Raw genomic sequence first — 13,720 nt, 5'->3', positions numbered from 1 at the left:
GCTTGCCTATTCATCACGAAGGACACCATGAGATCTTTAATGTCTGCCAACTAATTCAGGTAGACGGGACGCCCATTTAATGTCTATCCGAGGAATGGCGCGCACGCACGCACGCACGCACGCACGCACGCACGCACGCACGCACGCACGCACGCACGCACACACACACACACACACACACACACACACACACACACACACACACACACACTGATGAAATACCAGGATGACAGTTTATAGCTGGGCTGAGATTCGAACACAGGTGACAGCTCAGAGGTGAGTGTGTGTGTCTCTCTGCCATCCTACCAGCCCTCAGTTTATGGGAGGTGCAAATTTATATATTGTAAGCATCTATTTTTTTGGTGTAGTGTGTGGATCTTAATCAATTGTTGAATACCGTATTCTATTTTTATGCAGATCTGGTTACACTTTATGACTCCAACCCCAGGTCTATTATTCAAAGGACTTCACACACCAACACATCTGCCTCCCACATTTTAGGTTGAGTTCCGAGGGGAGGACTGTATTCAGAGAGATGGGAAGTGAGCAGATTGCAAATCTGAACTTTCGAGATGGCTGGGTGTTTGTGACAAGTCGTGGATTCAACCTATCAGAGCATTACGAACAGGTGGATTAAGTGTGACACGTCAAATTGTTTTTGCATATTAATATATTATCAACTTGCTTGTGCAGTGCATCATTATTTCCATCACTATGACATGCCAGAATTCCATGGGATGGTGAAGTTTTTCCTTGCCTTAAAAGTGAATTGTTATTGTCCCCACATTAAAAAAAAAATGTGGGGGGATCACAATATATTGTAATCAGCTCCATTTGTCTGTCTGTCTGTCTGTCTGTCTCTCTGTCCATCACGCTTTCTCCTCCTAAACGGTTGGGCAGAATTTCACCAAACTTGGGAGTTATCATCACATGGTATGAATGTTGCAAGAAGAGTGTCATTTTTGGCCCCACCCCCTGGGGCAAGATCAAAAGGTCAAATACCAAAAAATGCAATTCTTGGAATGCTTTTACACATTTTTAAGTAAAACGTTGAAGATGCAATAATTAATGGGAGACATGAGATATGTGAACTATTTTAGTTCATGCCCCGGGGTGTCAAAACAGAGAAAACTAGAAGGGCACTCGGTAGAGCACTGTGGCATGTATATGTATACTAGTAGTAATGCCCGGTGTTGCTCGGGCTAGCAATAAAGCTTGGCGTTGCCTGGGCTTTCTTGCAAATTTCCTGAATAGCTGTTAGCGGTTAGGGTTAGGGTTGCAGTTAGGGTTAGGGTTAGCTGTTAGGGTTAGGGTAGCTAACCCTAACACTCACCCAAACCCTAACCCTAACAGCTTGGCGTAGCGGAGGTAAACAGCGCCCGGGGCAAAGTGGAAATTTGCGTCCCCCGTAGGCCTTAAACTTGAGTGGATTTGAATGGAAAATCCCATAAGGGATATCGATTTATCGATTTTTTTTTTCGAATATCGGAAGTGTTATGGAAAAAATTTATAGCCAATGACCTAAGTTAGACCAAAAGCCATAATCGTACCGAATTTGAATGGAATCCATTGGAGTTTGTGAAAATACATCAAAACGAATTTTGAGGGGCCTCTTAAGGAAGACAATAATATCATTAGTATATGTGCCAAATCTTGTTTCATTTCATGCAGTAACAAAAATCTGATGGTGGAACAAAGAAAGGGGTGTGCCGAAATATTAATAGATATACCCCTGCAGCGGTGGTATTTTTCATTTTTGTGCCCATGACCTGACCCAAGGTACAACTGACACGTATGCAAAAAACTTATGCAAAAATATCCCCACTATGTAATGCCTGATCCATGAGAACATATCAGGCCTATTCCATTTTTGAAATATCATGCAATATAGTACTATTTAGTTTTTGGCCCAATCTCTCAATGGTGAAGAATCACTTTAAAAAAATTAAATAATTCTCGTATCCGGATCTTCACCAAAATTGAATCCATTCGTCCTTGCCACACACTCAACGTGTCCACCAAGTTTCATCCGAATCCATCCTCAACTTTTTGAGATATCGTGCTATATATCGTTTTTGGCCCCATCTCTCAAAGGTGAAGAATCACTTTTAAAATTCTCGTAGTCGGATCCGGATCTGGATCTTCACCAAAATCTAATCAGTTCGTCCTTGTCACACAACCTGTCCACAAAATTTCATCCAGATCCATCCACAACTTTTTGAGATATTCTATACACAGAAAAAAAAAAAAAAAACAGAAAGGGGGTGAAAACATAACCTCCTTTACCTTCGGTGGCGGAGGTGAAAATTGAACTCAAATTTTGATATTGGGTCATTCTTGGTGGAACCTTTTGCGATAGTTCAACTTTGCTTTTGGTGGGAACCGTGGGGATTTACGATGGTGCACCATCGACTTCGCTATAGTTTTAATTGCTGTCTCCCCAGCCTCTTATAGTTGCATGTGCTTCATGTACATTTTATAAAACTATCAAAACATTAATATTTTTTTTCTACTGTATTACTTTTTTGCTTATGGAAAAAGTAGCAATATTTCCCACTTTTAATTCCTGATCATCAATGCCACAATATTCTCCATGATTCCACTCATTTATGATTTTACTGTCTGCGTAAGCACTAGAAACGAGTCAAAAATAAACTGCCCTCAGAACATGACACCTGAGCACTTACCACCAAGGTAACAGCATCTCTGTTGATGATGCAGGGTATATCTCATTTCATTACTTCCTTTGATATTGGATAACTGGATGGTTTAGCAATTAAAAAGTACATGGCCTAGTTGGGATTGCATTGTCACAATTTTAATACATTTCACATATTTATTATTAAACTATGAGGAACTAGATTATTTGGCTGCTTAATGTACATATCAAGTGGTTTTATCACATTGGTCATTGGCTGGTACATAATGTTAAATGGCTTCTGGATAACATTGGGAATGTTGCCTCAAACTATGACCCTCCACAAGTTCTGCACCCAATAAGTGATTATCCCCAAATTCCTCAGACGAGCAGATATCCGTCTACAACGGGTATGGGGGACAGGACAGATCACAATACTTGGTTACGGTAGTTTCTTTGGATGTTTTGCACCACATTCAACGGTTCAGTTCATATTGGTGGCGTGTCTGGGTGCCCATGGTAGCATTTGAGACCGGTCGCTTTAGATAGTTGGCCCGAACACATAGTGCCGGATGAGTAACACGAACGATTAGACATATTCATCGTTTCAATATTACCTCCATCAACACATTAACAACATGGCAAGTTAAAAGTCGTCAATGCTGAGTTGAACAAACGTCCTGAACTCATGGACTTAAAGTAAAGCACGTCGTCTGGGACCCAGCCGTCAGTTTGCCGCCGAACGCTGCTGATTGTGACGTCATCGATTCCCTCTGAAAGTTCTAACTATATTCGATTTTTTTGAATCCGCTATCACCTGCGTAAATACATGGAACACATAATGTGAAGATTTCAGAAGTATGAACAGAATATTTTTGGAGAAAAGGTGTTAGAAATTGCAGGCTTTCGCCCATTATATTATTATTATTATTTTGTGTTTTAACTGATACATTTCCTTTTAACCATTATCATTTCCATCTTCTTGATGACTAATATTTTCGAACCTTTCTTGCCCTCCTTTCTTCAGGTTGTTCACCAAAGTGAAAGCCCACAAACCATGGGTGGCTGGCCTAGTAAGGCAGTCACTGAAGGTTGCCTGCTATACACTTCTTCAAAACGTCATCAAGAAAGGCCTTAAAAGGGGTACTGATGAGAAATACTCTGAAATAACAATTTCACTGCCGTGCTCACAGAAGACTGTGCCAGTGTATGGTGGAGCGAATTAGTTGGTTATAGTAATAACTTTGTTTTAAGTAGTAACTAGGTAGCGCGCATACCTCTGCCAGGCTGAACAGTTTACATTTTATATCCCACTGACAGGCCAGATCTGCACCCGCACCTCAACCAAAATCTCGTCTGCTTGTTCTTGTCACCTCACCAGCTAATCCATCAAGTTTTGTCATAACCCATTCATAACTTTTTGAGATAGGCAATATGTTGTTTTTGGTCCCATTTCTCAATGGTGAAGAATCACTTTAAAAATCCTCGTATCTGGATCTTCACCAAAAATGAATCGATGCGTCATTGCCACACACCGAACATGTCCACAAAGTTTCGTCGGAATTCGTCCACAACTTTTTTGAGATATCGTGCTGTGTATCGTTTTTGGCCCGATCTCTCAAAGGTGAAGAATCACTTAAAAATTCTCGTAGTCAGATCTGGATCCGCATCTTCACCAAAATCTAATTAGTTCGTCCTTGTCATACACCGAACCTGTGCACAAAATTTCATCCAGATTTGTCCACAACTTTTTGAGATATCCTGTAAACAAACAGACAAAGTGGTGAAAACATAACCTCCTTCACCTTCGGTGGCGGAAGTAACAAATAAAAAGAGTTGGCTCGCACCAAGTCCTTCTCGAGACTGCGTGGGGTATGTATTCTATGAATACCATCTAGTTGCAGCAAGTAATGTGCAATCCCCACCCACCCAGATACTCTACAAGATGGTACAGAATTTGCACAATGGGTCACTGAATTGGTTCAGCAATCAAAACCTGGAAGCATGTTGTTTATTTGGATCTCGCAAGTTTCTTGCTTTGCACATCTTTCTTGTTTGTTTGTCTGTGAGTAGGATTTCTCAAAAAGTTATGGACAGATTCAGCCAAAACTTGGACAGGTTGGGTGTGTGACAAGAACAAGCTGATTAGATTTTGGTTAATGAGAGAGAGCATCAATGAGAGGTAGTGTAATTAGTGTGGTCGGAATAATTCCAATAATTAGTGTAGTAACTGGTCTAAATGGTATAAAGTGAGACTGCATCAATGAGAGGTTGTATAATTAGTGTGGAAAATGTAGATCCGACCTATCAGTGGGATCCAAAACGTAAACTGTTCAGCCTGGTGGAGGTATGCACTCGACCAAGTGCAGTTCTTGGCGACACAGGAATTCTTAGCCCCAATAATTAGTATGATTGAGGAAAATAAAACAATCAGGAATGAAGGAAGAAAATCTGGATTGCAGGTACATTTTATTCAGTGCCATAATGATACACTGTTATGCTGTTGTATGATTTTGACATCTGCAAATGCAGAATGAATATTTTCCCTCGAGACAACGCAATTATAATAAGTATCAGGTCGTGATCGCAGAACTTTATCATGTGCGTGTCGTTGCTTGCCGCCTTTTAACATCCCAGTTGTACACCCTTGCAATAGCTGACACACTGTTAGGGATAACATTATAAAATAATAGCAGCAAGTTACAAATGATCCACAAAATATAGCATTTCACTTGGGAGTAGTGACAAATGGCTGCCAGCAAGAGAAGGATACTGACTTCGGTGGTTGTGATCTGATCGCGCAAGAACCCAAGATGCGAGTCAAGTGAGTTTAGACTTGAGCGAGCCTGTGTTAGGTTCTTTTCCAGCAGCTGTATAGCTGCATCCACTGAGTACTCCATCATGACATTGGCCTAAATGAGAGAGCATAAAGATGATGTTAAAGTGAGAATGCAGCAATGAGAGGTCGTATAATTAGTGTGGTAAATTAAGGGAGTGGGACGGTTGAAATGGGACAGTACCCCTAGCCAGAGGCAGACAGAGTTTGTCAGTGAGAGAGAAGCTGAAGCAAAAACGTTGTCAGACAGCATGAAATGCGATTCAATATTCTTATCACCATCTTTCTGTGGTGAGGGAAATAAAAGGAGATGCCAACCAGCTTTTAAAGCCATCATTATGCCGATAAATTAAACAAAAGTACAGTGTGTGAAAGTGCAGGCCAACAATACCTGCTTCTGTTGCATATAATGGATGATCTTCAGTGAATGTTCAATATCAGGCATCTGACCACGTAGCCTGTACAACATAGTGTTACAAAAATGACTTTGGGGGAGGAGGGAGGTAATGGAGGCATTAACTCATGAGTTATTTCATAGTTAACATGACAATAAGACATCTTGGATCTCGTCGCACCTCCCTGTCTGTGTATGAAGAACTCCCCGTCTGTCATCTTCCCCTTTATTTAATTTATTCTCTGTTGTGTGATCATACCCATTGATTCCCAACCATGTGCTCTCAGGGTCATGGTGTCTCCACTTGTATTACCAGAGTAATGGCATGTTGAGGAGGGCCCACTGCTTCAAAACGTCATCAAGCAAGGCCTTAAAAGGGGTATTGACAAGAAATACTCCGAAATAATTTCACTGCCGTGTTCACAGAAGACTGTGCCAGTGTATGTTGGAGTGAATTAGTTGGTTATAGTAATAACTTTGTTTTAAGTAGTAACGAGAACCAGTGGTCAGCTTTTCGGTGCTTTCCATACTCCTTGTACCACATGGTCAAAATGCGGCCAATCGAGGAAAGGTGGTAATGGCAGTCACGGCCTCAATAAAGGTCTTCACCAGTGTTGGAAATTCAGGGATCCCCGCTCAACAAAGGTTCGCCCCAACTAATGCTTTCACTGAGGACATTCAATCGCAACAATGAAGGAGCCGTCAGTGTCATAGTGATTGTGCAATGTCACTTCTGTGGCGATGATAAATACGATATATTTTTCCACTTGTTAACTTTTCAATGGGGGATTAACTTTTCAGAAGGCTTGCGAATGATTAATTTTTCAGAACAAAAGGGTTAAAAATAACCATCTCCGGCACCAACTTTCACTTCAACCTTCTGTACGGCTTTGTACGAAACTTGGACTCAAGATTGTTTTGTTACGTGTTACAACTAAAGTAACTTTATTATTGTTACTGTCTCTATTATTAGGTAAATAATATGTCACTAATATGTATGTAATATAAATAATATGTATGTAAATAAATAATAGTGTCACTTGCAACTAAAACCATCGTTATACCAAGCATGTGACTTTGCTTTTAGAATTTAGACCGACACGTTATGGTTAGGAAATGGTGTAACTTTCCAATTTGAAATCATGGAAAACAAGCTACTGCATAACAAAGGTTCGCATAATGAGTGGTGATAAAGGTATGTACCGAACCCCTTCGTTAAGTGGGCATAAATGTATAGTGTATAATCAATTGCATTTAAATATTTATTTTCCATATACAGAATGGAACTGAACATATAAAGAGTCCACAGTCTGCATGGGTCTACAATGAATGGTCACCTGGTCCTGTACGACCATTAAACAAGAAAATGGAGGCCATTTGGCCTGTCATTGCCATGTTGCACTTTCAAGTTAAGTTTTGCTACAGATGTGAACAATGTTCTTGATGTTTTACTAAAATCTAAATAACCTGATATTTATCAGGTAACCCAACTTGTCTCTCATAAAGCTTGGTTTACCAATCACCTAGCCGAGTCATTTTGTTAACAGAACAGAACAACAGGTGTTATCATAATCATGCTCTTCAAAGAAGAAAACAAACAAGGATCCAATTGAAAAACTTTCCTTTACCTCCGACGCTTCTGCATCAAGCCTTGCTCCATGAGTTTGTACTTCTGATGTTGCTCATTTAACCAGCGCAGTGCAGCCGGTGCACTCTCTCCCCTCTCTTGCAGAAAGGCACTCACATCGTCCTGCACACACCAGTCAGTGTACCATCTCACACACCTCAAATGATCTGCATTTCATTTAGGTTTACTTTGCTAGTGCACGCTGAATTGCGGCATTGCAGTGTTCTCCATAAAATCCGGCAGCGAGCAATTCACAGCAGCACCTCGCCGGCTGTTTTTGCTGATTAAAAAAAAGAAAAAGAAAAATAAGAGGTGTTACCCTTTGGGAAAATAATTTGATGAACTGGAAACTAGGTCTGTTTTTGTGTTAAAAATTGTTATTTATGCATAACTTTATTCAATGCATAACCCCATTCCTAATGGTCATTAGCATTTAAAATACTCGCCTGAGGACCATTTTAAGAAAATTGGACATACATCACTTACAAATGGGTGGTGTATAGGCAAAGACGCTGGTCCACACACCTACTGAAAGTAAAAGATTATTATAACCAGTGGTCAGCTTCTGGTGACATTCATGATGAGAGTTCTTCAAACGTCCCCATTATGCACTGCTTTCCGAAGCTCTGGCAGAGACAGCTTTGTTGCAGCGTTTATCCCATCCGGCTCTTCCTCTTTCACTCAACCCTACCCAGCATGGTTGACTTCTCCAAACTTTTCTTTTCTGCACACGTGGTTTCTCAACCAAAGTATGCCAGTGTATTTTTGCATCAATGCCTCCAATGTACATTGTGTGGCATAATAATAAAAATAACTAGAAGGCCACTCGGGATAGCGCATACCTCCGCCACGTAATGCCTCATCCACGAGAACATATCGGGCCCAATACATTTTTGAAATATCGTGTTATATATCGTTTTTGGCCCTATCTCTCAATGGTGAAGAATCACGAGAGACATTAAATAATTCGCGTAGCCAGATCCGGATTTCGATCTTCATCAAAATCAAATCAATTCATCCTTGTCACACACCCAACCTATCCACCAAGTTTCATCCGAATCCATCCATAACTTTTTGAGATATCATGCTATATATTAGTTTTGCTCCATCTCTCAATGGTGAAGAATCACTTAAAAAAATTCTAGTTGTCGGATCCGGATCTTCACCAAAATCTAATCAGTTCGTCCTTGTCACACACCCAACCTGCCCACAAAATTTCATTCAGATCCGTCCACAACTTTTTGAGATATCCTGTTCACAAACAACCAAAGAGACAGAAAGGGGTGAAAACATAACCTCCTTCACCTTCAGTGGCAGAGATAATAATAATATTAATACAAGGATGGCCAAGCTGGTAGGATGGCCAAGAGGTACACACACTCACCGCTCAGCTATCTAACCTGGGTTTGAATCTCAACTTGGCTACATAAAACTGTAATCCCGGTGTTTCACAGCGGGGTGACGTCTCTTGGATGGACTTTAAACGGGTGTCCCGTCTGCTGGCATAAGTTGGTAGACATTAAAGATCCCACGCTATCCTTTGTGAAGAGCAGACGAGATGAGAACAAATTCCTGCTTTTACCTTAGTTGAACATGAGGCCTGCCTGGGCAGCTGGTTGGTGACGAGAATGTGGGAATAATTGTGGCCATGAAAGAAGACTAATAATAAGAATAGGAACCCACTGCCATATGCATGATCCGCATGACCCACCACCACTGCCAACCCCCTTACCCCACCCCCCCCCCTGGTCGGGAGCATATGTTTCTAGTTTGTTAAAAATTACAAAGAACATTGGTCTCACTGTGAAACATATTCGTAATACAACATATTAAAAATCTTCCTCGCTTGACATTCAGCATATGGAAGGATAAAAGCACCAACAAGCCTCATACGTTGGAATTCATGGGGAGGCGGAAATTCTTCCTGAGGAAATGCCCTGCTGAGTGTGGTGAGAAATGTGGTGCCACTGTTGTGACATCGCCGGTCCCCAGAGTACCCAGGGAAGTAACGGCACCTCCCCCAAGCTCAGTGGCTGTGTTTGTCTTGTCTAACAGTCCTGTGTTGCGTCTCGTGTATTCGTCTGTATGTCCAAGTGTGTGAGATGTGAGTGTGGCAGCTCCACTACGATCCTCAGATCCTGTAAAATATATATATATATATATATTTTAATATCCAGAGGTTGATAAAAATGGGTTTATAATCACGAGGTTTAAAGAGACAAAACTTAACATCCTTACGATTTAAGTTCACGGACCGGTGTTTGTTGCACTACACCTACAGTTCTGGGTAGGGTAGATTCCATTGAGACTTGCTACATCGGTAAGATTAGCATTACCCCCAGCCTGATGTTGGCGCAGTGGTTAGGGCAGCGGCTTGGGATCCAAAAGGTCCTGAGTTCAAGCCCTGTCGGCCGCTGAATTAATACACCAGGGGGTTGACTCAGCCTGTCATCCTTCAGAGGTCGGTGAAATGAGTACCCGTTCCAGTGTGTGTACTGGTAGAGGGGCACTGCATCAGCGAGACAGTCACGCTTCAAGCTTCAAGAAATGATAGCTACCCCGGCAGCTAAGCTGCCATATGACCACCAGCATTACCCCAATTAATTAATGCATCAGCATGTTTTTAATCATTGCCGGTGGTCTTGGTGGGGCGAATGGGGGGGGGGCACGCCAATTCTCAATGTAAATGTGTATCGTGTAGCGCCACCTCAAGGTGGGGGAGGGTATTACAAGTCTCCACCATTTACAGTATTCGTGTCCACGTGTTTTACAGTACAGTGAGATTATTTGAATTATAAGCAGTATGTATGTTGTCACTTTATGCATACAACTTTGTGGGGTTTTTTTTAATTGTTTTTTTTTGCCTCGACAGCCATCAGTTGCCTATACACCGCCCAAATAAAGGTACGCGTCGCGTCAGAAGAACGTGTTGCATGCTTGGAACAAGATCGCCCTTAAGGCGGGTACTCTGGCTAGTTTTATAGCGAACGCAGTGAGCTTCATACTTAACGTGTGCACGTGAGAGAAAAGGAAACAACAACAACACAATACCCCTGGCTATTTGGAATCCGTGTCGTTAGCTATGACCTTTTGCTTCCCGTTGTTTTTAAACGCTGTGCGGTGTATAAACACGATCGGGTTTTATTTCTATCTTGTGAATATTACTTAACGCGTGCACATGAGAGAATAGGAAACAACATAATACCCTGGCAATTTGGAATCCGTGTCGTTAGCTATGACCTTTTGCTTCCGGTTGTTTTTAAATGCTGTGCAGTGTATAAACACGATCGGGTTTTATTTCTATCTTGTGAATATTACTTAACGCGTGCACATGAGAGAATAGGAAACAACAAAAACAACATAATACCCTGGCAATTTGGAATCCGTGTCGTTGCCTATGACCCTTTTGCTTCCGTTTTTTTTTTTTGTTTCCGGTTTTTTGCATGGGGAATGATGCATGCCGGGAGATAAAGGCATCGTCGGAGACATGAAAGACCAAAATATTAGACATGGTGTATATTTCCTCCACTGATTTTAATAAAGATATCTCCCACATCATCAAAAAATAACTTTTAATCGTGATTTACATTATTTGATCGCTAATCCTGAATCCAGGACGAAGTAAACGGAAATTGCGTGTACAGTTGTGAACAAGTTATCGGTAAAGTCAGAAGTGAATGACCGTTTTTACAGCCATTTTTCCCTGCTGTGCAGGGGTTTGGCTTTTTCTTGAGGCAATGTTTTATGGACGGGTGCCCTTCCTGACGCCAACCCTGGTCACCTCTTTCGACACACAGGGATATGGTATACCTATTCTAACCGGGGCATACACCGGGACCAGTACACTGGCACTCATTTCGCCGACCTCGGAAGGATGACAGGCTGAGTCAACCCCCTGGTGTTAATTCAGCAGCCAACGGGGCTTGAACTCAGGACCCTGGGATCCCAAGCCACCACCCTAACCACTAAGCCAACACCAGGCTTTAAAGTCAGAAGTGAAGGTAAGAAGAATTCTACGTTCACGTCTCGTATTTATTTTTTTAGATGAGATCCTGTTCTAGGCGGTGTAGTTGTTGTTGTGAAGGTAATGTCGAGGATTTTTTTTTCAGATGAGATCCTGTTCGAGGCGGTGTGGTCGTTGTTGTGAAGGTAATGTTGAGGAATTTTTTTTTTTTCAGATGAGATCCTGTTCTTGGTGGTGTAGTAGTTGTTGTGAAGGTAATGTCGAGGATTTTTTTTTCAGATGAGATCCTGTTCGAGGCGGTGTGGTCGTTGTTGTGAAGGTAATGTTGAGGAATTTTTTTTTTCAGATGAGATCCTGTTCTTGGTGGTGTAGTAGTTGTTGTGAAGGTAATGTCGAGGATTTTTTTTTCAGATGAGATCCTGTTCGAGGCGGTGTAGTTGTTGTTGTGAAGGTAATGTCGAGGATTTTTTTTTTCAGATGAGATCCTGTTCTAGGCGGTGTAGTAGTCGTTGTGAAGGTAATGTCGAGGATTTTTTTTTTTCAGATGAGATCCTGTTCTAAGCGGTGTAGTTGTCGTTGTGAAGGTAATGTTGAGGATTTTTTTTTTCAGATGAGATCCTGTTCTAGGCGGTGTAGTTGTCGTTGTGAAGGTAATGTCGAGGATTTTTTTTTTTTCAGATGAGATCCTGTTCTAAGCGGTGTAGTTGTCGTTGTGAAGGTAATGTTGAGGATTTTTTTTTTCAGATGAGATCCTGTTCTTGGTGGTGTAGTAGTTGTTGTGAAGGTAATGTCGAGGATTTTTTTTTCAGATGAGATCCTGTTCGAGGCGGTGTAGTTGTTGTTGTGAAGGTAATGTCGAGGATTTTTTTTTTTCAGATGAGATCCTGTTCTAAGCGGTGTAGTTGTCGTTGTGAAGGTAATGTTGAGGATTTTTTTTTTCAGATGAGATCCTGTTCTAGGCGGTGTAGTTGTTGTGAAGGTAATGTCGAGGATTTTTTTTTTCAGATGAGATCCTGTTCTAGGCGGTGTAGTTGTCGTTGTGAAGGTAATGTCGAGGATTTTTTTTTTCAGATGAGATCCTGTTCTAGGCGGTGTAGTTGTCGTTGTGAAGGTAATGTTGAGGAATTTTTTTTTCAGATGAGATCCTGTTCTCGGCGGTGTAGTAGTCGTTGTGAAGGTAATGTCGAGGATTTTTTTTTTCAGATGAGATCCTGTTCTCGGTGGTGTCGTAGTTGTTGTGAAGGTAATGTTGAGGTAATATTTAATTTTTCATAGCAAAGAGACTGTTTAATTCGATATATTTCAGAAGCGAATGTAAGAAGAATTCTACATTCCTTTCTAGGTTTTACCTATTCCATATTATAATACAGTACGTTATACCAACAGGTCAATTTTACATTCAAACACGTGTAGGGACTCTGGGGTGTTTACAATTTTACTATTACAGTGCCATCGATTTCTGTACATCCCTGACTCCCATCATCCAACAAGCAGACGCGGTATGCCGAGCATGCTCCATTGCTCTTCATTACAGGTTCGTTTCTTGCACATTCGTGACAATCAAGTGGCACAAGTTAACCAAGTAGCATGTGCAACCCGAACTCGGTGAGCCCAGCCATGTCAAATGTCAATACCAAGAAGAAGATGAAGAAGAAGAAGAAGAAGAAGAAGAAGAAAAATTAAATATATTTTTAAACCTCCATAAAGAGGAAATTGAATTGTAAACACAATCACCGACTTCTTCACACCGACGATCAGTTATCATTCAATGTGGGGACATCCTGACCGATGAGGGCTCGGTGGGTCATACACTTAACTCAACTGATGAAGGTTTACAGCATTCATAAACCAGAAAATACTACCACGTGTGTGTTTGAAACGAATTACGCGACGACAAAACATTATAAGCCTGCATTTGGTGACGGTACGAAAACTGTCCATTTTTTTGTGTACAATTATACACTAAATACTTCATCAGTCCGTGGAGAGATCACCAACCGTACCACAAACAAAGCCTCGACGATCCCCAGATGCTTCTTTTCTGTCTCCGCCATGGTAAATACGTCACATCCGTGAATTTTTTTATTTTTATCTTTCGGATTAAAAAAAAAAAAATTAAATAACCTCTGTTAACTATACCTCACGCTATTTAAAATGTATTGACATTTCGGTAAATACAATTTCAGGGACGAATAAATATGGGATAGGAACCAGTCGTCCTAACTGAAAAGGCTATACACCTCCGCAAATACAGGGGCCAT

At 41.2% G+C, this 13,720-nt stretch overlaps 2 protein-coding genes across 11 annotated transcripts in view; one reads left to right on the top strand and one right to left on the bottom strand.

Moving 5' to 3' along the window:
* LOC147020044 (protein FAM3B-like) overlaps positions 1 to 7,387 on the top strand; it is a 92,179-nt gene extending 84,792 nt beyond the window's left edge. For 8 of the 9 annotated variants that reach the window (XM_085895028.1, XM_085895031.1, XM_085895024.1 and 5 more), the window contains 2 exons: positions 502 to 628; positions 3,666 to 7,387. In XM_085895028.1, coding sequence (XP_085751154.1) covers positions 502 to 628; positions 3,666 to 3,776 — 238 coding nt within the window. In that variant the 3' untranslated portion in view covers positions 3,777 to 7,387. The remainder of the gene's footprint in view (positions 1 to 501; positions 629 to 3,665) is intronic. The other variant, XM_085895023.1, reaches the window with a different exon arrangement.
* VBP1 (VHL binding protein 1) lies at positions 5,091 to 13,609 on the bottom strand. 2 transcript variants are annotated; one of them, XM_085895040.1, is made up of 6 exons: positions 13,463 to 13,609; positions 7,497 to 7,618; positions 5,866 to 5,932; positions 5,659 to 5,760; positions 5,412 to 5,550; positions 5,091 to 5,294 (listed from the first exon to the last, which is right to left on the bottom strand). In XM_085895040.1, the coding sequence occupies exons 1-6, from the start codon at positions 13,511 to 13,513 to the stop codon at positions 5,236 to 5,238; spliced, it is 540 nt and encodes a 179-aa protein (XP_085751166.1). In that variant the 5' UTR covers positions 13,514 to 13,609; the 3' UTR covers positions 5,091 to 5,235. The 2 variants fall into 2 exon arrangements, with proteins under 2 accessions (XP_085751166.1, XP_085751164.1); XM_085895038.1 differs by having other exon boundaries at positions 5,091 to 5,550.
* Positions 13,610 to 13,720: the final 111 nt, after the last annotated feature.

The sequence above is a fragment of the Eptatretus burgeri genome, chromosome 9, assembly GCF_056783735.1.
Source record: "Eptatretus burgeri isolate ZD-2024b chromosome 9, Ebu_testis_v1, whole genome shotgun sequence".
NCBI classification, from domain to species: domain Eukaryota; kingdom Metazoa; phylum Chordata; class Myxini; order Myxiniformes; family Myxinidae; genus Eptatretus; species Eptatretus burgeri.
The sequence above is the reverse complement of the archived record's forward strand: the minus strand, read 5'-3'. Positions and strand labels throughout refer to the sequence as shown.

Bases quoted from the DNA above. Each gene is read 5' to 3' on its own strand.
- VBP1 (XM_085895038.1), bottom strand. From the start codon at position 13,513: ATGGCGGAGACAGAAAAGAAGCATCTGGGGATCGTCGAGGCTTTGTTT. The intron at 7,619-13,462 runs GTACGGTTGGTG...TGGTGTGTGCAG, and splicing joins TCGTCGAGGCTTTGTTTGTG to GACGATGTGAGTGCCTTTCT. The intron at 5,933-7,496 runs GTAAAGGAAAGT...TATGTTGTACAG, and splicing joins TTGATGCAGAAGCGTCGGAG to GCTACGTGGTCAGATGCCTG.